The 24,311-nt window shown below is 40.0% G+C and overlaps 1 protein-coding gene across 1 annotated transcript in view; it reads left to right on the top strand.

The window, feature by feature from the left end:
* The window catches only part of IRSp53 (Insulin receptor substrate 53 kDa), a 163,326-nt gene that overhangs the window by 53,564 nt on the left and 85,451 nt on the right, over positions 1-24,311 (top strand). Inside the window, exon 3 of the mRNA XM_033331056.2 lies at positions 14,564-14,639. Coding sequence (XP_033186947.2) covers positions 14,564-14,639 — 76 coding nt within the window. The remainder of the gene's footprint in view (positions 1-14,563; positions 14,640-24,311) is intronic.

The raw sequence follows: 24,311 nt of genomic DNA, 5'->3' as shown, positions 1-24,311 counted from the left end.
CGGTATTGAGACGAGTTAAATGTTAACATATAATTGACTCGAATCTAACGCCGAAATTTGTTGGTCCTTGGGGAATTATTTCCGTAACAGGAATGGTTGTATCTCCATGGAATACCAAATCAATTCTTCCAAATAATCACTGAAAACGATCGATATCCCCTAATGAGTAACATGATCGTTTCTCGATCCCCGCTTCGTCATTTCTACTTTGTAAAATAAAATAATTTACCTTCGTTTTGAATAAATGTCTTTTCAATCCATGACTTACGAGTACACGTATTTCTTTAAAAAAAAACTTTTAATTTTGCAAATTAATCTAGCGTCCCTCTTAAAATCCTTTGCTTCACAAATACATTTATTTGTCTTAAAACTCGTTTGACAGGTTTGTAAACGAAGTATCTCTGACGTTTTTACCGAGAAAAATTATCCTTCCTCTAATTTTATTCCGCTTAATTAAAAAAAAAATTATTCAATTTACGTCTGGATCCTTTGGTTCAGCAATTTCACGTTGTGTCTGGTGACTGATGACTTCCGGCTATTGAGATTAAATAAAACGAAGGATCGAAATGAAAGTATGGGAGATGAAGCGGAGATGCAAGAATGCGGCGGATTCTCTCTGCGAATGGTGATCAGTCTTGAACGAAGTGTTAATCCCCGTTTTATTACGGCGCCTTCTTCAACCGTCTGCAAACGTACCATCATTCATCAAGTAATTCTTGCCCGTCTATCAATTAATAGTAATTATACTTTATTACTCGAGATCGAGAGCCTGGTTAAAGGATTATTTCGTCCGCTGTTGCTCGCTTATTATTCAATTTTCACACGGACTGTTCGTCTAACTTTACGTATCGACATTGGCGAATGGCCCCTTAATTACGAACAAAACTCATTAAAGCTGCGAGTACGACTAATTTGTCGGGTTCTCTGGCTCGAAGTAAAGAAGCTGCATTGATTTTCTCAATTGCATCTGGCGGAACAAGTGCCAAACTCATCCTAAAATGCGTCCATCAAACTGCCATGTCTTCGGTGGACGTACAGCCTGAAGGCTTTTTGAATACACTAATTTTTCATCAGATTGAAAGAAAGAATTATTTAACGAGAAATATTACCTTCTTCGCTCTGCTTTGATAATCCAACTTCTTGCATCGTTTGACATCTCTGCTAAGTAGAAACTCCATAAATTTCCGGGAATGATAGCTCGCACTATTTTAAGACGCCGCCGGTTCACTAGCCTTTGTGACCCGAAGCTATTAAATTATTGGCCAACAGAGCCTTGGAGGATTTATTTCTCGTAGAAGATGAGCATGACAATCGCGTCTTAACTCGCATGGGTCAGGAGGTCGTGCCCAAGAGACCCACATTTCTCTCTTCGCCTCTTTACCGGTTTTCTTGCCTCCTTCTTTCGCTGTCTCCTTGCATTTCACTTTACCTTATCCTCTGGCTCGTTCGATTTCCAGTTCTTCGATGCTTTCAGAGATCTATTTGGATTATCTCGTCCCTTACGGACGGCTGTAAGATGTTGCGCCGGAAGCTTATCAAATATTCGATGCGATCGAGTGCAAAATTTGACGACAATGGCTCTTAAGTGGAATGTTATGTTCCCAACAGTGGACTATGCGATTCAAGGAATTGGAGGAAAAGAGGGAAATGCGACGTAAAAAATTTAGATGGCTGATAATGCAAATTGTAAGTTTGTACCGGAACGAATCATCGAGAAATTTATCATAATATTTAACGAAATTAATTGAGCAAAATTTGTTGGCACCTTCGATCGTATCACACTTCCGAATTATTTTTAACCATAGAATTTGTGTAAAGAACTTAAATTCATTAGCTTAGAATTTGAATTTACTAGTAAGGAATTTGAAATTGATTTAGATAAAATTTGTGTACAGAAACGTGGAAAAAATACGGTCGTAAGATTTTATCACATTTGTTCTGCACTCGTCATCTTTCCGTATTCGTAATGTTACTTCCATCTTATTTCGAAAATAAATGATAAATTTGTTCGTTAATCAAAGTCAAGCCTCCCATAATAAGAAAGAAGAGGTGCATATAATCTCGTATTTCATTCAGTTTAAAAATGCCTTTGAATCGTTCCATCTAACGGTGGTCCGCTAATTTCCCTTCATCGGTGTCCTTTTTCCAAGCAAAATTACACGCGGCTAGGGTCGATGTGTCATTTAAAATCCCGTCGTTTCCTGTCCTTTTTGGCGATCCGTTCAAAGTAGTATATACGTCGGGGGCCCGCACAGTCGCGTCCTTGTCATTATTTAATTTAATCCTCGATTGGAGTTTGCCGGGCAGAGTCGAGCTTCTGGCTGGACGATGAGAAATTTCATGAACACTCGTTCACCGAAAACCGGCGCTGTTTCATGTCGGACCAGCCGCGGATCGATGAAATTGAAGAGGATAATTAGACGCTTAAAGCTCTTTCGTTTGATCCCGCTGAATTGCAGCCAGTTCTGCTGGAATTTGTTTTCCACTCGGCAATCGAAACCGTCGTGAAAAAATCCAGGAAAAACGTTGCCACCTGCTTACATTTACATAGAAACATCGAATTAACAATACCGTCCGGCAAGTTTAATTTTTTTCCATGAAAAAATAAATTGGCAATATACGATACACATTTTTCACGCGAAGCTTCGTTTTAGCGAATTTGATATTGGAAATTTATTAAATATAGTTATAGAGATAGCTTTCGATACTCTTTAAATTAATAGAAAATAATTTTTCACGTATTCAGTGCGAATGACTTAATTTGCTCGCTTAATTTGCGTAATCACGCGACAAATATGTCAATTTCCCGTTTTCTCTTTGATTAAAACTTTGTTATACGCTCAAAAAGCTTCAACGTAGATAATATATATCAATATCATGCAATAAATTATTCTGTTGAACAAGTTGATTAAATACTTTTTATTTCCCTTCAATAAGTTCTACGAACGCTTAAAGCGAGCTCAACATATTTATAAATGCAATTTCCATTTTGGAAAATGCAAATCCTCCGCTGAAATTGCCACTACGAAGTTGTAACGCCGTTTATTGCAACTTTGTGCAAGCCGAGCTGATTTAAATGTGCATAATTCAGACGGTTCGCGCCAGTTGGATATGGATTACATCTTTCCCTCTATTTTTCTCTTGCTACTCCCTTTCTTTTGACTTATCTGAGGCGTAAATAGAAATCACAGCGGCATGCATTTTTTCTTATGAGTTTCCTTATTCTGATATTTATGAACGTAGCAAGGTTTCTTCTCCCTCTTCTTTTTTCTCGCATTGTAGCTGTAAATGAGGGGCATCTTGTAAGATTTTTCCTTTCGCTGCTGTCTATTCTTTGGTGCTTCACTACGGTTGAAAGCTTTCGCGCTTTTCACAGAAATAAAATTGTTGTAACGTGAAACTTTATTATCTGGCCGCTGGAAGTAGAAGAAAGCCAAGAAATTGAACCTGCATGCACGTGTTTGTTCGCTTTCAAATTTCGCTCTTCATCGGCTTTCATTATTCGAATCGCTTTTAATCAGAAAATAATTTACACTCGGCGGAGCTTAAAATCGCATCGTGCTCGTCGGAAACTAACCTGCTCCTTATCATAATTAATGACTCATTTTTTTGAAGTCGTGAAAATGATCGGTTAAACGTTTATTTTCACTGTAGTGCCTAGTATCTCGACGCAATTAATTAGAACTGTGTCTATCGCAATTTTACGACAGTTTCCAATTTTTTAAAAATATTCTACAACGAAAAATAGGAGGAAAGTTGGATACGCGCTTACGTGGTTCACACGAAAATACATATATCGACACCTAGTATCATAAAAGTCATGAAAATAATCTGTAGCACGAGCATTTCTCTGCTTAGGAGACTGCAGGTTGATATTTGCCGCAAGCAAATGTATTCCACCCAAGTTTCTAGCGCGCTTGCGATTACGACCTGTATGTGGACGAGCGAAATCCCTCTGTTAAACGGAGTTTACGACGGAAGAATGAAGTTATATCGAGAAATTTATTCGACGCGGCGTCGCGGCAAATCGAGCATCGAGCATCGAGACTCGACAGATTTCTCCTGCACATCTCTGATTTAAAACGTAATTGAAATTCGTTCGTCTAGGCTCTAATCCGTATTTCTCCTTTCTCCCAACTCGACTTATATTCTCGCAAATAGCTCTTGTCGATTTAGATTCGAACGAAATAGTTGACGTAACACATTTTTGGTAGTTGCGTTTCACTTTCTTCAGTAACGCAAAAAAGAAATCAAAAGTATTTAAAAACTTTGCTATATGGAATTGACGTTACGGTAAAATCGTTTATCAAAGTTCTACCTTCTTTCCCTTCGATGACATAAATATATATGTTAGAAACATCTTTTTATTACTGTTCTGTTTAATTGGAAAGTTTCCTAATAAGCCGTAGAAATACGAAGTTACGTAACAAATCGAAGCGAATGTTTCAACGTAAACAACTTTATACCACGTTGTAAATCACGCTCAACTCGTTAGCTGCGTAAAAGCGATAATATTCGATAAGGTAAGTAGCTTTCAATTTGCATAACCTTCCAAACTGGTTAGTCACTTCCGAGGCGTCCTATTAATAAACGAAACATCAGACAGATTATTCTTTGATCATTTTTAAACATCTATAAAATTAGATTGACGTGAAAAATCGGAAGAACTGCGACCATCTAAAAAGTTACGCACAAAACGAGACAAAGAGTTGTGGAATCAGCTAAGAGACGTTATACAAAAAGCGTAATTTTTACCGCGAATAAGGCAAACGTTTGTAATGCTTTGCAGGTAGCCGTTGAATGGAACGATATTAATGGCTGAGCGGTCACAGGATTAAATCCGCGATCCTGTCGATCACAGGCGGAGTTAATCCCGAAAAGTCCCTTTAACAGGATGTAACTCATTCCCGGTTTATTGAGAAATCCTGAAGTTACAAAGGTGTGCGGCCAACTCGCATCTATCATCGCTATTATACCAGTGGAGCCGGTGGCGGACGCACACACGCCAAAAATTACATTCGTTACAACTCCTGTGCTGACAGATCATACGTTCCGGGCTCGAGCATTACTTACCAGAGCGCGGCACGGGAAATCTGAAATTCAGATCAGTCGATGGCGTTCCCAGATAGTCAGGATGAATTCACGGATAGACAAACAGAGAATCGAAGAGCTGGCGGGGAAACAGAGAAAGAAAGAGAGAGAGAGAGAGCGGGGGGGGGAGGTTGAATACGTTGAGAGGGAGACGGGTAGATGTATCAGCGATTCGTATGCTCAGGGTCGGTTTAACGATATTTTGCTTCCCTTGAAGCTGAAAAGTTGTAAAGGGAAAGCACAGAATTTGAACAAACATGAATGGGAAAAAGATAAATAAAATGGGAAGTATATGTTACATGGATTTGTAAAATTGATACGTATCTCCTTGCGAAGGAAGCCTGAACGATTCTGTAGAAATTTCTGTTCCAGGAATGTTTCAACTTTCTCCGTTGAAATGTATACACGATTACTGCAAATTTCACAAATCTTAAATTCCATTTTAACGTAGCGTCTCGCAGTTGTAGTAAAATTGTATTTGGTAGAGAACGGTTGCCAGGCTATCTCGCGTGAAAGCAAAGCACCCTTCTAATACCGTGAAACCATCGACTGCTCATTGAAACGTTACCAAGTTTCGAAACTGTCGTTCCGATCGACCTGGTGATTCGCTGTTCGTGTAACATCGTTGAAAATCTTTCACGTGCTACTCAAATCAAGCCATATCGAATGTAACAAGCTTGCAAGAATAGCCGCGAAAGAAACAACAACAAATAAAAATCGAAATTATAAAAATATTCAAAATACGTACTTAACGTCGAAACCAAATGAAAAATATAATCCTGTTGTTACAACACCTCTCTCAAATTTTTTAACAAAAGAACACAAAAATTCTTCAAGTTGTTCTACGACACATTGCCATTCACTGTAGATTCTCGCGCCCGTGATAACGGGATCGGGTCGTGAAAAGCTCGCTACTCGACTTGGAAAGTATCGTGGGGTTTCGGGTGTCGTTGGCCCGGCCCTGGATATACTTTTACACGTGTCGAATGGCATTTACAAGAGCGCACACCGATACATCGGTGCACACGAAATTCATGCATCGCGTACCGTTAGTCGACATTCATTGGCTTCTTCTTCATCTCCGCCTTTCAGCCTGGTTTTCTGTTTCGTTTTCTCTCTTCCCTACCTTCTTCGAAACGTCTCCTTTTCCTTCTTGCTTCACGCTCGTCTTCGTCCTCTGGCTGGCTTCTTCTCGCTCCCGCTTCGGTCACTCTTTTTATTCCTGCAGAGACCAACTGGTTGCCAATAAGAGAAACCTTCTTGATGCTCGTGTTGCTTCCATTTTCTTGTCGAGCGCCGGTTAGCCAGCCTGGCCAGTTATGTGGACTATAACGGAATCGGTACCGGGTTAAATTTAACCTTGCTGCGCCCGGTATTGACCTTGTTTCCCGTTCTGCACCCTTTCTGCCATCCTTGAACGGTCGTGGGATTTTTAACCGGACAGAATTCAGGAGACTGAACGTCGTCTTTAGCCTTGCCAATCGACATTCCTTTACACCTTCGATTTCTTGCACGATAGCTCATAATAAATATATGATATAGGTCAGATGATCAAATGGTATTTTTATGGTATTTATTGAATGGTATTTATTCTTTAATCAAGAGTTTACCGTAATCTGATAATTTTTAATAGGATACAAGGAAGAATATTATTTCACTCGATGCATAAATTATTGGTCTAATTTGTTTTGTGAAATTTCTGTACTTCGCACGTATTCCGCGTTATATTTATTTTTCCATGAAAAAGAATTTATCGTAGCATATAATTATATCTTTCATAAAATATCAACTTATCCGTTCCATTGACACAAGAATCCTGTACAATTAATAAATTATTCCAAAGCTTTAATCGTATTAGTGTTTGAAGTTCTTCTGCCTTCGAGAATTGTCAAAGCATTTAGAAATTTAATACTACCGTGTAATTTCGTATTTTAATCAAATTAATTTATATACGGTACATGTACAAAGCCGAGTACAGTTTGCAAGCAAAATTAATCGCACTGATCCCTGACACTCTTTCGATAGTGAATTCGATCGGAATATAAAACCGTAAGTTGTCGATCGTCGCGATCGGATTAATTCAAATTAAACATGGGTCGGATCGGTTGAATCGACTTAAGCGAATATGGCTTATTTAATATTGTCGTGTACGATATTGCTTCCTTCGACATGGTAATTCGACCCAAAATGATCGGCTGACTATATTCAATCATCGACTGCCGCCGGTTGATCCTTGAAGTATGCGAAATCGCGACAGTGATCGAGGATGACGAATACCTTAATAGGCACATTTCGTCTTAAAATATTCATGAGACAGAACATGTTATTTCACCACCCAAGATAAATGTAAAATTTTGAAGAAACAAGATATAAACTACATCGTAATGTAAAATGTGGAAATGTTTAATGAATTCCGTTCATCTATCTTCTAACTGTCGCCTCTGTATCCTGGCTCGACGTTTTAATGGCGTCGATACGGCCATGATGCATCTTTATAAAATGTTCTTTTGTCTGTTAGGCTGAATTTCTACGCGGTTATACGTGATCTGTTTACCGCGAATCGAAAAAGACGAGGGACAAAAGGAACAGGCACTTCTATCGCGAATAAAACGTTCTCAATGGAGAGACCATTGTGACTGCGGTATAACAGTCGTACTTGTAACGGTATTGCTTGAAATCGAAGTATACTGTTCGCTTCTATTCCGCTTCGTTTCACGATGATCCATCTTTTATTCGGACGTTGCAAGTTGAAACGACGATTGACGACTCTGCTCTCGAAATTCGACGAATTGTCACGCTGAATTTTTCTCGACAGAAAACACGACTACTACAATATTTTACACGGTATTTTATTGAAATTCTATCTTGTAAGAATCTTACTTGAAGAAGTACAGAGTATAGGTAATTTATTTTATAATGCACGATGGATCTAATATTTGGTTAAATGAAAATCTTCCAGCGCGTCAGCTGCGCGCAACGTGCAATTTGTCGTTCCCTCTATTGTACCAACAATTTTTGTCTAATGTCCGTCCCGCGGAAAAATAACTCGACGTTCCGACTAGCCAGTGAGATATTGCGCCATTATTACGCTCTGGCGTTTATTACAGGAATGCGAGGTAATATGACATAAAATAAGTTTACCCATGCACCCCTATGAAATGACAGTATTCATAGTATATTCGAAAATAAAATTTATACGTTCACGTGGAATATGAAAAGCTGGAAGATCGAAGTATCGCGCTTAAAATGTATTTTTGTCATGGGACATATATTAGCTTTCAAATGCTTTTGTTTACGTCCATTTGAGATAAAATTTCCGAACAAAAAACAAAGCTAACGCCTGGAGAATATTCTCTAAATACAATTGGCGAAAAAAGTATCCACATGCATGAATATCTCATAGTTGTTTCGTAAAATATAATTCCCCATTTTATACCTTATATTTCATGTTCGAACGATTACTCCGACATTTTTGAGTAAAATAAAAAATATTTCTTAGAAATGGATATTAAAGATGTATGAAATATTTCATATGGTTGAATACTCTTTAGGTCAACTGTAGACGACAAGCTTTCGATTCACGTGGAATTTACTATACACCATCCACTTACTTGTATCCTCCTAAATCGAACGATAAAAGATGCCAGATTTCCAACTTTTAAACATCATAGATAACCATATATTAATTTTTTTTTTTTTTTCGTAGATGTCCGTCGAGGACAGAAAGGCGCTGTAAATTAGTGTTTCCAAACGTATCATGGTGGTTAACGTTGACGTACGGTACTTCGAGATATTTTTTTCACGACGCGGCCAGGTCAAGGATGATGTGCTTTACGAGGAAACCGGTTCTCTGAAAGGATTACGGGTAAATTTGCCGACTCGCGTGGCAATTGGTACTTCACCGACTAACGTAGTCTGAAACCGTTCGCAAGTCATCGAGTCGGTGATTCCATTAGATTGTCCGATAATTCCATTAAGCGTATTCGTTTGTTTCGATCCACCGCGAACGGAACGTTTGCTTTAAATCTCTTTTCAACTGCGCCAATCGTATCGGCGTGAGTAGTGTTACGTGTAAATACCTACAGTGCAAGTACGTTCGAACACCGATCGAGTAGATTTAAACTACGTGTAAGGATTTACAAAAAAAAAAAAGGAGAAACATTAATTTTGGGGCAGATTTGATAGATTCGAATCGTGAATTTCTCGTAAATATCTTTTGCAGATAGATGTTAAACGTTTGTTGAACAGTTCCGAAAGTTTATAAGTATTATCAATGAAAAGTCTTCACTTTTGTATTTTTAATAGCAAGTATAATTTTCATGTATAATCTAGATCACGAATGTTTATGAATACTCATAAACGTATATAATAAACACTAAAAGTATATAATAAGTGTTAATGATGATCCAATCGACTACTGAGATCTACTAATATCGTAGATGATGCCCGTTTAAATACTTTTGTAACCTCTGCAAAATATATACCTACTTCTATTAAATATCTTGGAACTCCTGTATATATTTTCAGAAATGTTCCAAATTCTAGCAATATAACCATGATAGAGAGATGTTATTACTCACAATATGTATACATATACACATTTTACACGTTACGCGTAACATTACACATATGTAAAACACATATAATATGTTCATAAGAGATGTGGACAAGTCTGGCAATATTTTCGCGAGCCAGTGTATATGCAATATAAATCGATATTGAACATACGCGACTTTTCAAACTAACTACGCTTACCGAATTGTAAGAGTTACGTCGCGAAGTCGAGAATACATGTATAGTGCACACAGCAAGGACGACGTTCCCGGCGAAAAATTGGGCCGCTGGACGTTTGCGAAATGTCGCGTCTCGTCTGCGGAATATTGCCTAATGGGGCGTAATATCGGGCGAGCAAACAAGTCGTTTCTTGAATAGCGGAAGACCACTTGAATTTCCATCGTTCGTTCACCTCGTGCACGTTCCAAGCTGACACCGCTTGGCCTCGGGCCGATTCGGCCGTCCGAACGAACCGTTTCACAGTTGTGCAGGTCACTGCGAAACGATTGTCTCGTGACACCGTCGATCCCCTCGAATGGCAATCGCTCGGATTAAACGCTCGCCCCGACGCGACGTTCAACGAAATTCTCCAAGCTTTAACGACCGTGTGCCCGCGAAATCGCGCCCAGCGTTCCAACGATTTAGCCAAGCTCCATGATTCAAACGAGTTCCCGTGTGTCGTAGAAAACGTTTCGTTCGATGTTTCTTTCGATTAAATTTCTATGGGGAATTAGATTTCGTAATTGCAGAAAGAATTAATAGCTACGTTATGAAACACTGATCGCACGCGGATGAAAATATTGTAAATACTTGGGAATTTTTATACAAATTCGTTCTTCCACGCAAGTATTGCTTCAGACCATTTCACCTAGACTTGTCTCGAATTTTATCGAAGAACGCGTTGGACAAAAGTTGAATCACAGCTAGATTATCGCAAAACATACCTTCTTGTACAAAAGAAACGTTGTAAATATCGGTACTTTAAAATAAACTAACGATATGAATAATTAAATACAAATTTCAATTGTATCGCTAAGCTTATTTAACTATACACTTAATTTGAAAGTAGCAGATAGATCTCTCAATTTAGCAACGTACAAACGTTTCAACATAATACACGCTGTATCTTATGATAATATGTGTGGCTTTTACTAAATGCAGCTAATTACCAAAATCCTGTTCGAATCTAAGAAGCGGAATCCTCCACGGATTATGGCGGCATAGTGCGGTGGACAGTATGTATATCCGCTGTGATCATCTCTGCAGGACTGGAATTTCGAATTCGAGTCAGCAACGATGCACCAGTGGGACTAACCTTGGGAGAATAGTTAGCCCTTTGACCGCTCTACCGGTCGCGTTACCACGTTTCCAGTCAAATTACATAATGGTGATAAGCAAAGACATTTCCTGTCCTACACTCTAATTCGTTATTCAGCCGGAGGACACGCGGTATTATCTAACTCACGAGCGAGTCACATTCGTGTCATTCTTCGAAGTCTGTCCCGCAATTCCTTCAGTTCCGAGATCTGATTTCAACTTTCTACCATCTCCAATTCCTGTTGCTTGTCTTTGCGATAACTGTCAGCTTTGCCATTTCGTTTATGGTTCAACCATACGCTTTCATTCAAAATTTTCCGTTTGATATTCGGATAAATGTCTGACTGAAACGTGGCTCAATTTATCGAGTCACTATGGTGACGGTTGATGATTATTCGATCGTGGGATAGAGCTGATCCACGCAGAATAGCGTGGAATTACTATTTCTACACAGAATGTTCCACAGGTTTTTGTAGCACGTTCCGTGATCAAAAAATGTAATCAAAAACCTATGTAATTCCGTTACATAGATATAATTTGCAGAACTGCGACAATTTCTTCGAATGTATTATATCGAACCAAATTCATGCGTCTTCGCAGAGATGTCGGGCATCATTGAATAAATTTTTATTTAAATAATTATTTCAACAGAGAGTCATTTGTTATTTATAAGTGAAAATATAAAAACAGAAATAAATTATTTGTTATTTCGAGAAGTCTAAATACATTATTTAAAATAATGAGACTAATTGTTATTTACAAATATAATTTCATTTTTTATTTATCATCTTTACTTATTTTCATTTATTATTTATCATCTTTACTTATTTTCATTTATTATTTATCGATTATTAAGCAAATTAATTTTTACGCAAATATAACATTTCTGTAAATTATAATTTGTAATTTTTAATAACGTTCGTTAGCTACGAATACGCGCAAAATTGAATTGACTTTCAGACAGCTTGTTCGAGAAGCGAGTAATTTTAAAAGCAAACGTGGACTGTGATGTATCTATTGAAAAATAACCGTATCGATCCCACGATTTTTTCATTGTACAGAATGAAACGGATAAGACAAAACCAAAAACTACTTATCCATATATCATCATTTGTTTTTCAGTTAAAACTGCAGATGAAATTTCATTTGCGAATAATAGATAAAAAATAAATCATTTTTCGCATCGTTTTAAAATAACTTTTACCTAAATAAGATAATTAATTCTTATTCACAAGTGAAATATCACTTTAATTTGTTATTTACTATTTATTAAGTATTTATACATTTATATTATTATATATATTTGTATATATTTATTACATGTTATATATTACTAGGTAAATAAAATTTTGCCCAGCACTGTTTCCCAGCCACTGCGAAACTTACGTAAGATTCTAACACCAGTTTGAAACACTGTTTGTTCCTAAGCGTATTTCTACCCGCGGCGTATGAAAATTTATTCGACCGTGATTCTGTTTATCTTCAACGCGTATTCACTCCTCCGCATATACACAATTTACACGCGAAATCGGATAACCAACAACAATATACAAACCGCGTGACATCTCCTGAACTTCCAAATCCTATTTTATCTCTTTCCCAACTGCAAAACACTGACGCCTCCAAGTATGAATCCGCAAAATTATTAGCAATCATTCTCCAATGCAGGTCGTGTTCCCACGAAACTTCAAAATTCTGCGAATCTGCTTGCTCCGCAAGCTCTCGAATTGCTCCACTTTTCAAAGTACACGGATCATTACACTTGAGACAGAGGTAGGCCGTTATTATCATCCCCCCGCCCCCCGCGAAGCAATTTGTTCCATTCTTGCAGGTTCTAGCGCAGGAAAAGGGCGTTACGGAGGATCAACGTCACCGTGGCGAATTGTGCAGCCCCTTATTAGCCGGTATCGCTAGAGTTTCGGTGTTTTTGGCGTTAATCGCGCTCCCTGCTACCTCTCAACCCTTGGCAAAACACTCCGGTTCCGTTGTTCCGTAAGTCGGCGAGACAGTAGTAGGCTGTGAGTCTGTAGGAGAGACGTAAAGCAAAAGCTGCGAGTGAGCTAGTAAAAGGCGCCGCCTTGAATGCCGTCGAGTGAAAGGAGCTCTAGGAAGAAAGAGAGGGAGATGAGAGAAGGTTGCAGGAAGAGATAGACGCAGGAAGACGGCGGACGCTCGTCCTCAAAGCTGGAATGCCGCAGGCGTTCGTATACGTTCACCCTGATAGCATGCAACCACGCCAGTGGCTCTCGTTATTCGTCCACAGACGCGGCATAGCGTGTCCTCGAGGATCCTGTTTGTTGGAGCATCTGTCAGCCCCATCAACTGACCGCCAAGTTCCGTCGACATTGTTTCGGTTTACTTTTCTGCTCCGTTTGCTTGCACCGAGCTTTGTCCACCGGGAACGTGATCGTTTCGTGATCTTCCCAACGAGGCAATGATGAGACAACGAGTAAACCTTTCTGTATTTCCCAGCTTGGTATAAGGTGGATCTAACGTCGAAGATGGTGGTCGTGGATGGTACAAAATAGAAATTTTGATTTCGAAGAATATCCTTCATGGAGCTTGATGGAGTTTGATGAAACTTGAGTAACGTAAAATTGCGAACGTGTCACTTCGATGACAGTAATTTGCTATTTTTTTTTTTTTTTTTTTTTTTTGGAAAGGAACCGCGGAATATAGTTATTCTCAAAGAATATGTTCGTTAAAGCTTAAGCAAAAGTAGCAGAATTATCTCCTTCGCAAAATTATCGATTTACTACGGATTATCGTTAAATACAGTCGGGCACAGAGCACTGAGAATATTTAAAAGTAGTAGCCTCGGAGAATGTAAATTCCTCACCTAAGGAGTGCAATCACGGCGAAGTAGACCGCATTCCAAGACCCTGAAGCGTGACTTTTGCTTGAGAAACTAATTCGTCATAGTGACGTAATCCGATTAACTCACACTCGTTAACACTCCCCAATATGGTCAGCTATCGATCAAGGTCTGATGAAGACGTGTGCCTGATGGTTCTGCATTTAAACGCAGTTATCATTGCGTAGATATCTATTTATACTAGGAAAAACCGTCGCAATGAAATCAAACGTTGTTGAATGCATTCTTTATTGCATCCCGCGATCTATCATTTTATCCAATTAAGAATTTCGACGATAACGCAGACGCAAAATGCAGGCGAAAATAAATTGATTGAATCCGGATTAAAAGTGACCATTGATCTGTAATTTGTTAGCCATTGTAACGCCGTTGAATAATAAATCAATTAACGACTGTATTTCTATGCTAAATTACATCTTCCAATCTTTTCATAACCAATTTTTAATAACCAATTCATTTCGCATTTGTTTCATTTGTTTCTCTACCCGCATCTATACAATACATTCATACAGAAAATTGTTAAAACACGTTTCCATGATAACTGCCAGTTGGCGATAATCATTTTTAATTATTACCTTAAAGAGATCGCGTCGAATGTATTTAACGTCGAAAACAATCCGCTCTGCCAATTTACTCTCGATTCTCGATAAATTATTCTTTTTAACCACGTCGAGACTTAAAATGTAACTGGAAATTACCAAACACCTTTTACATTTCTGATTGTAGAACATCCTGGACAAGTTCAACCCGGGGGCGAGGCAGCTGATCAATGCCGGCAAGGCATATTTGAAGGCTCTTCATGGTGAGTGAATTAAATTGAATCTTTAAGGGGAAGAGATCGGGATGCCGGAACAAAAAGGCGGAGAAGTTCGCGAGACAAATAGTGACAGACGGACGATCGTAAAGTGTCCAGGTTAGAGAGGATGGGTAAGGTTAAAATGAAGAAAGAAAGGACAAACGAGCGTAGAGCGAGCTTTATGCTGTCTCCTGAGTCCTGTTTCAGGATCGAATCACCAACTCGTCAGAATTGCACACTGGAGGGGTGTCAAGCTTCTATTTCATTCTTTCTCCCTTGTCCCCCGTGTTTCTGTCATTCGATGTGCCTTATTTTTCCCCCCTTTGACTTCCCTATCGGCGATCGATCGATCCTTTTTCCTCCTCTGTCAAACTCTGGCTCTCGTCGTGGGATGTGTAAACAGGGTTCATCTGGACCTTCCCCTGGCAATTCATTCAATTAATACCCTGGCTCCGTTTGAATTGTCTTTGCCATTTCAGAGAAAAGTATTTTTATCAAAAATCCTCTCGCGATTGGTTAACTTGAAAATTAAAGAAATTAAGGATTTTGATAAGTTTCAAAGGAAAATCGATTACATGGAAAGTACTTCTCTCGATCAGGAGTGAGATTTATTACGCGTGAACGCACATTTATTTCGTATCTGTTTTTGATTCCTTAACACTCGTTAATGATCACTCGAATAGTACTTCTTGTAGTATTATACACGCAATCGATTTTCAACGCATGAATTTACATGTTATTTATTCGAATTGCTGAGGAGAAACTGCCCTTCTTTATACCCAAGGATTAATGGCTGTTTGCAATCAACGTTGCCTCCAATAACGTGGCTTACGACGAAATTATTTTTGTATGTCTTATCGTATCGTGTGTATTATATGATATGATCGATCGTTTTCAGGAGTTAACCCACTGGCCTTGAAAGAAATCCCCCTTTTAGGTGACAAAGAGGGAGAAAAATGTGTGTCGCCCATCGTGTAAACTCGATTTTCGCATTATCGCGGATAAGATTGATCCTAGCCGTAGAAGTAGTCGGAATATACACGAAAACATAACGGGATTTGTTGCCTTTTGAGAGCGGCACACGGCGCAAAGTGTTCATTCTCGCTCGTTAATTCAGTCTGATAACAGTACCGCGTTTTTCACTCTATTTCTGTCGTTTACCAGCAACGTAAACCTACGATCTCCTCTTTCATTGCCTCGTCGATTTAATCGTCAAAGCCTTTGTACAAAGTACTCGTACTTTATTTCTGTTATCAAGGAACAAACATAGTTGTATCTCTGGGATTGTATAAAATTCTTACTATTAACAAATTTCGTGTTGTAATATAATGGTCGATTTTTATGGGAGAAAAAATATTTTAATCGTGGCGAATTTTATTCGACATTTCTTGATGCACGAGTGCGTTATTCAAGCCGACATTAATCTTTTCAACGAATAAATTTTCATAGTCCCTAAAACTATTAACAAGAATTGCGGTAGATTTTTAAGAATTATTTCAATTCAAGAATCGAACGTACAATATGGACAAGATTTCCTTAAACAGACTGAACGGCTTCAAGCGTGTTCAAGAAGCGCTTCGAACAGATTTGAAGGTCAACTGTATTTTTTTTCAAACAGAACTATTCCACGCGAAACCATAAAAGCGATACATCACCCGTTAAAAATGTAGTTCTGTTACATTGGAAGACAAAATGTCTTCAAAGACCGCAGTCACAGGAGACGGATGCTGGGCGAACGCGAGCGATCCAACAGGGAAATATTTGGCAAGCAGGCGATACAGTCCCGGGCACATTACGCGACACAAAGGGCGGCCATTGTGTTCCCGTGGTTTTTCCCTCGTTTCTATCCTTTCTCGTTTTTCTCTCTCTTTTTTATCCATTTTTTTTTTGTCATTCGATGTTCGCGGGGACATCCCGAGAGCGTCTCTCTAAATCTCGACGTGTTCGCTCTGCTCCCGCGAAACGCAGTCTATTATGGCTGATAACGAAATGTCAGGGGGAGGGAGGAGAAGGAGGAGGAGGAGGAAAATCGTTATACAGCGGCAGCGTGTAGCAGTAGAGAGCACCCGGCGAGGTTCGAGCCAGCTGGAAAGCTCCGACTCGTAAGCGGAGCTTAAATCTGGCTTTGTCACGGGGAAGCGCACACGTGGAATCACGCGCCCGTCGGAGGTGATGCTTGCACTCTGGCCTGTGAAGGGGTGGACGATCCTCCGGGGAGAGGGAGGTCAAAGAGGGAGAAAGCGAAAGGTTGAACGAAGGACGGGACGAGGAGGAGGGTGTGGGCATGCAAGTAGCAAAGGGAAACGCAGACAGACGGGGTGCGAGGAAGATTGGCGGAGAATGATGGGATGGGAATGGATTTGAATAGAGATAGGGGCAACGTTGGAGAAACGTCGGAGCAAGACGCGTGGAGCAGGTCAACGCGGAGACGTGGATGAAGAGATACGAGTCTGGAAGGAATGGACGATAGGTGGAAAACGGTCGATTGACGATAGATGGAGGGTGGGTAAGGAAAAAATAAAGACAGCGGTGAGTCATTGTCGTACGAGAACGGCAGGCGACCAGAGGCGAGAAAAATGGTCTGTAATGAGGGTCAAAACGAAGACAATTAGATGAGGGGAGAAAGGAAGACAAAGAGGAATTGAAGGGGGTCCGGGGAAATAGCGTTGAAAGAATGAACGAAGAAGAGTATATACGGCGCTATTGAACGGTGGCAAAAGAAATACGTTGGTAGAGTAAACGAGGAAGCGGTGTAGAAAATTAGAACCGATGACGGTATGGGAAAGGGAAATCTGAACGTGGGTGGAGGAAGTGCTTGAAAAATGGCAGGAAATTAAAAGTAAGGAGATAATATGGGAGGAAAACAGGAAACGATAAAGGAACATTTATGTGGTGTTTATGGTGCTCTCGGGTGCTTTTCAAAGGAAAAACTGGAGAATCGTCGGGAAGCTGAATAAAATGCGAAATATGCGCTATGAAAATGTCAACGGAGGATAAGGGGCGTCGTTGGAACAAGAGAAACACGAAAGTTAGGAAAATGGAAGCTACCGGGAAGAAAAAGATCGGAACAAGGGCGAAAAAATAGTCGCAGTGAATTCCACCGGATCTATGAGATTAAAGGAAAGAGAAATACGACACGATGAATGGAATACGAAGGAAAAGGGAAACGAACGAATCACCAAAGGGAAAGAGTTTAAAACGTGGTGTTGATGAGACAAAAGAAAGAAAATGAATGAAAGGGGAGACGCTAATGCCGGAATATGGATTAGACGGGAACAGGAAGAGTGGAGACTGTGCGAAAGAAGAATAAAAAGAAATAGGTAGGAGGGCGCAATGAGAGAAAAGATAGAAAGGAAAGATTGGAATTCAAGATTCAGCTGGCATCAGCTAGAAATATCGGCGTATTTATTCCTGTAAATTTATGGTGACCATCGAAAGGTAGATTGTGAAATTTTTGTCGAGCGAGGGTCGCATGTGGATCTGAATAAAACATATACGTGTATTTCTACGATTCGTAATACTAACGCGCTATAGTAATACATGAACTGCAAGGTTGCGTCATCATTTTGACGAATTAAATTTTTTAGGATTTTAAAAAGTTGTGTGGCTCGAAAGCAAGGTTTTTGATAGACGAGACACACACGTTTTGAAAAGGTTTTCTAAAGCTACATTTTAATTCGCAAATGTATATTCATAACAATAAAGTGCAGACTCCCGTATTTCTGGGTTCTAGAACTAATCCGCGACACCTTCTATCTTTCTTAGTACGCTCGTAAATATCTTCCTCAAATGCTTCCTTTCCTCGCGTATTTGCTCTGTAAACATACCTAATAAATTCTCGTTGCAGTCGTCATGCCTCTGCAAATACACATTCTACCGTGGAATTTCTCTTTTTCTAAAATTTATGCCACCTACATCTAGGATATATGTATAATATTCTACCAATGGAAAAAAGATAAGTCAAATTTTCGACTATAATTTTTCTATTGTCTGGGATACCAAAATAAAAATAAGAAAGAAAAATTGAGTTTTGTCAAGATTATCCCACGATAAAATTCAGGAATTTAGCGAGTGAAGTTTAATTCACGGAAACTCCGGAATACAAACGACTGTTAAGAATGTAGAAGCGAATGAAAAGGCGATTCTGACATAAATTACGTCTCCGGTTAATCGGCCTCGTGAACACGACATTGCGAAAACGCAATGAATTATGCAAAGCGTACGTTAGGTAGTTGGCAGCTCGTAACCTTGTTTCGCAAACTATTAATCGCAATTCACGAAATTCTCTCGAACCGCGTAATTCGTGGGGAATAAGAAAACTCAGGCGACTTTCAGTTGACATTTTCGAAACTTTTTGTAAAAAGCAATTTGACATTTCAACCAGACAAATTAGAAAACCAGTCGGATTAGAAAAAAAATCAAATCCTTTCCTTCGCTTCAATAAAATTTTTATCAGAAATTCGAAAGAGCTTCGAAATTTATTATTACGTAAGTTGTAAAAGGGAAAAATTTTGTCGTCGATAAGTGGCAGAAATATTAAGAATTTTCTATCTTAAACTTAAAAAGATAATTTTCTTAATCGTGTCGCTCATGTACATAACAGTGCTAATGCAGTTCAAAGATGTGGAAGTCTCACATACATGACATATTCATAAAATGTGTATATGAACATTCAAATATTTTCGCGGGCGAGTGTAAATATATTACAAAAATAATCAGGTGCGTAAGTATACATCATTGATGCAGGAAGAGTTTGTTGCAACTCGCTAGAAGAATTTTCGTCGCGTCTCCCTTTCACAGTTTCCTAACTCGGTTTCTTATTTGAAACGCACTACGCGAGATTGCGACAAATTATGCAAAATATGGAGCAACCGCTTCGCAGTTTCCAACCTCGTTTCGCAAATTCTTAATCGCGATTCCCGAAATTCTTCAGACGGGCGAAATACCGCGCGGACGTACGCCCATCGCGAGCGAACGCTTTGAGAAGCGGGATTCGTTTCGTTCGTTCAAACACAGTCGATTCCTCGCAAATCCAATTAAGTTCTTTGATTCGTGGCGATTTTCTTTTTTTTTTTTCTTTCTTTTTTTCCCTCGCAGTGAATTCGATCTGCCCTTCTTTCCTGTGGCCTTGCAGTCGTGGAAATCATTAGCTACTTCTTGCGATCGGTGATATTTCAGCGGAGAACAGTAATTAGAGAGCACTTTGTCGAAAGCGGTCTACGCAGGCCTCGTTCCTCGCAGACTCGCAAGAAACGATTGACAAATTGTTTGCCTTCCTGCTATTTAAACAGCGCAAGAAAAGCCTTTCGATAAATTTTAAACAGTTCGCCGTGAATCATCGTATTCTACGATGCACCGGAAACATTGTATAATAATGATTCAGGAATTTGCAAGTTTATATTGGATTGGATGGAAAAGTTGTGTATTCTCAATGGGATATCGCTACAAAGTGCTGTTACATTAATTCGATAGTAATTGTTCGGAAAGTCAGTTGATTAACACGAAGGGTTTCTTTTACTCGCTTGACGTAGATCGTTCTAATTGTACGAATAATGAAGAATCGAAAGGCTATAAAAAGTCGATGACGCTGTTCTTGATCGAAATCTATCGCGTTAAAATAAGCCAGTTTCTTTAAAGAAAAGAGCGAAAACCTATTATATCGATTTTATAAATATACAGGGTGCGGCCGAGTAATGCGTACAAGTGGGCATGAGGTGATTCTGTATGAAAAATAAAAGTAGAATATGGAATAAAATTATGGAATAATATGGAATATGGAATAATTATGAAATATGGAATAATATATAATAATTAGAAAAAAAAAATAACCTCCTGTCGATTATTTAGTCCTGTCTAGTCCGTACTTTTAACCATGTTTAAGTATGTTGGATAAATTCTCAAATTCGATTTTCTCGAAAATTAAACCTTAAATGAACAAATTTTATTCCACGTCTCGTTCTTGTTTTTTCATAAGGAATTAGCTCGTGTCCGTTTGTACATGTTATACAGACGCACCGTGTATAACGTAGCAGTTAAAGTTTTTTCACTCGGTTCAATAAATTCCTAAAATGCGTGAATTCACAGACAAATTTGCCACGCAAGAAAATCACTTGCACGTGCAGAAAAAGCTTATCGATTTCGCCAGCTTTCGCTGCAATTTTCGCACACTCTCGCGCCTGTCCCGGACAGAAGCAAGTAACAAAAAAAAAAGGATGGCGACGCAGGGTAGGACAAGTTGGCCACTGTATCAGCAGTGTAGTAAAGAGATAGCCCTGTGTAAGCGCGTCCCTTGCTCGAATCGGGATTTCGAATCCAATTGCGTCCTTTGAATCCTGCATCTCGTCTTTGTTCTCGAGTTTTCGTCCTTACGGAATTAATTCGTTCCGTTCCTTCCTTTACCAGTCGGAAGGAACTTCCCGATAGAGGCATCCCCATCCTCCCGACGATCTTCTCCTCCACGCCATTACGTCGTCGTTTCTGTAGAATTCAAGGTGGAGCAATCGACGACAATTTATAACGAGTCGTTGAGCTACTTTGAGGGCCCTCCTGCTATTGGCCCTCGAATCCACTCACCTAACTTGGATGATCCTCTGATCCTGCTAGCCAGTCTATTCGCAACGACGCCACTTATTGCGAAATTTTTTCCGCCTGCAGTTACACGTCGCTATAATTCAGTCATGGGTATACGCGCGGATGATATGCGTTTAACGAGGTAATTAAATTCTTTGAATGATCTGTCTGCGGATGGAACGTTTTTCGAAGATCCGTCTCGTGCTCGACAAATTTCACAAATTTTTTTAACGTTACGAGGAACACGTTGACGACGAGGGTCGTTAGTTAGTTGCAAGCAGATTTGCAAATTAATTCGCTACATATTTTTATCCTCCTTCTTTTTTTTATTTTTCTCGCCTTATTATTCTTAAATTTGCAGGTGAGATGAGAACTCGCAGCTTTCGCGCCGGTTGAAATTGAATATATCTGAAATTTTTTACTGGGCTAATGTATAAAAAGAATGGCATGTTTCATTAGTCAAGGCGATAAAAGAATTTCGTTGAATGTAAGTTACAGCGCGTCGTACTGTTTTAACTCCGGCTTCTACGCGAAGGCAAATGGCACCGTGAATTTCCACAAAAACACTCTAAACCTGTACCCTTCTTCTTACTTACACTGCCATTATCGTAACGAGAAAGAACGCTGTTAAAAGTCTGAAACACCGTCGCACAATACCGGTGTGCACGCCGAATGGCAATTAACGTTATAACGATGTACTCGTGCGACCCTTAACACTCTTGCATCGAAAGCGTGAAAGACTTTCCTCGCGGAGGGTGAAACGCTCTCTCCGCCGTGGATGTTTGAGTCGAGATATTTCATCGTTCGATACGCGATATTCTCGCGTAGTCCACACAAAATTGAAAACCCACCATGAAGACGATATCATCGCAATTATGACGTCGTCCGAATATAAACGATATCATCCACTACATACTTGGCGTATTTAAGTGTGACGCGTACAGAATAATAAATTGATAATCGAAACTAGTATCATTGATATTCGGTATTAGTACATCGTTCAATCTCTGATAAAGTTAGGTACGATGCTTTGGATATTCCTTTAAAAAAAGGAACTGGCCTGAGCATCAGCGATGTGTACCAATGTGTAACAACGTGTAACAATGAGTACCGCAGTGTCATTCGATCCCTGACGAAGGTAGCTGCGATGCCTGCGAAACGATGGGATACTTTGAAAAGCACGTATCAGAGTGATATTTGACCCTTGATGAAGCTCGCTAAAACCCTTGCAAAGTATTGGGGTATTTTCTTTAAAACTGCGAGATACTGGGCCCTGAAAGTCTCAAATTTCTAATCTACACTCGCACTACCTTCGCACTACCTTCAGACCTTCGTCTTTAAATTTACAAAACCGAACTTTCTCCAGTCATTTGAACTCCCCATCTGTTGTTATCATCGTTATCTCATTGCCTGACTCAACTTTCGACATTACGTATTCTCGCAAATAGTAACCAACGTGTGAGAACGAAGAAACGTTCCCGATGGACTTAGAGATATTACGCGTACGCATCATCGAGAGCGAAATTCCGGCCCTGGAATTTGGAACGCAAGGTTCGTGGTTGGGACGTATTTATCCGGTGAAAAACTGGCGGACACGAGGGTAGAGAAAAACGAAGACAATAAGCAGGGAGGACCCGGCTGGTGAGCGTTATTCCCGAATTGGAAAATTGCGTCGGCTGCGAGGCCAGCCGCAAGGAGGGTGGAAAATGGAGGGACCAGGTAGATGTCAGGGCCAGATACAACTGTTAACACCGGAAAACAGCGAAACCGTAATTACTACGACCCGTAAAACAGCGAAACCGACCTTTCTATCTTTCTTGCTGCCCTAGGCGCGATCTCTTTCTTCGCCCATTCACCTTTGTCCAGCACGGACGCTTCCTCTGCTCCACGCGGTCTACCGTTTCTCCCCTGCGTTCCGATTTTCCGGCTGGCCGTTTTACGCGTTGCACGTGCTTTTTTGTCGTTGGCCTCCGCCGTGCATAGGAAGGGAGAAAACGTAGGCTAGCAATTTGGGATGGCGGCCGCCGTGCTGTTACTTTGGATTCATTCGCCAAACTAAATGCTTTCACACTTTCGCTGGTAGACCAATTGCGGCGATAAGTGTATTCTTTCGTTCTTTTCACCCCACTGAAAGAAGATCGGCTCGTGCTTCTGATAATTGGAGGACGACGGTCTGTTTTCTCTCGCCTTTTAGCGAAAGGCTCCCAGAAATTGTCTGGTTAGACGGATAATTAACGGTGGACAAGGCAGGAACAAAGGGAAACAGAGTTTAGTAGGTTCTTTTTTAGAAAAATATACTACACCAGCAAGGAAGTTCTTTTGAAGGACAAGATGCAGTTTCGCAGGTGTTAATGTACATTTATTGCTTTCTTCGATTTTTATCCATCGTTCAGTGAATTTTCGAATCTCGTTCCTGTACGCGCCACGAATGAAAATCGAAAAACTCCGCTGACAGTGCGTTCGGCTTGAAAATTGCATTTCTCACTCGTCGAAACACGTATAATGCAATAATAATGTAATTTCAACGGTGATATTGAAAGACATAATACCGATCATGCCGACATCTCGACAACCATTGGCCATTTTTACCCTCCTGCTGTTACGTTACGGAAGATCGGAAAAAGTACACGGGCGTTTTATTTGTTATTCGACGAACACGGACGAATCGTAATTCGACATTCGTCGATATTTTCCTGGAGTCGAGTGGAAATCGATCGCGCAGGGTGAAAGAGACAGAGATAGAACGAGGAGGGAGGGTGGCGACTGCAGCAGGGTGGCAGAGGGACGCGAGCCGGTGTGAGTGGGTTCGATTGAAATTGCAGGACCAGGTGGAACCGAAAAAGAGGGCCAAAGGCAGCGGAATGATGGGAAAATTGAGCGTTTTACCTACGCAGATTCCATAATTAAAATCAGTTGGCGCGCTCGTCATTGTCCCCGATGCTGGTCGTCCACTTTGTCCCTGTTCCTGGACGACCCGCTGTCCCGTGGCCGCGTACCGCGTGCGTTTTGCGCAATTTAACGAGAAAACTTTTCAAATTACATTCTACGGCTGCCATACCCATCCAACTGTCTTCCTCTGGTCGACTTTTTTCCCCCTTTCGCCCGTCT

This window comes from Bombus vancouverensis, chromosome 12 (assembly GCF_051014615.1).
Source record: "Bombus vancouverensis nearcticus chromosome 12, iyBomVanc1_principal, whole genome shotgun sequence".
NCBI lineage: Eukaryota > Metazoa > Arthropoda > Insecta > Hymenoptera > Apidae > Bombus > Bombus vancouverensis.
The sequence above is the reverse complement of the archived record's forward strand: the minus strand, read 5'-3'. Positions and strand labels throughout refer to the sequence as shown.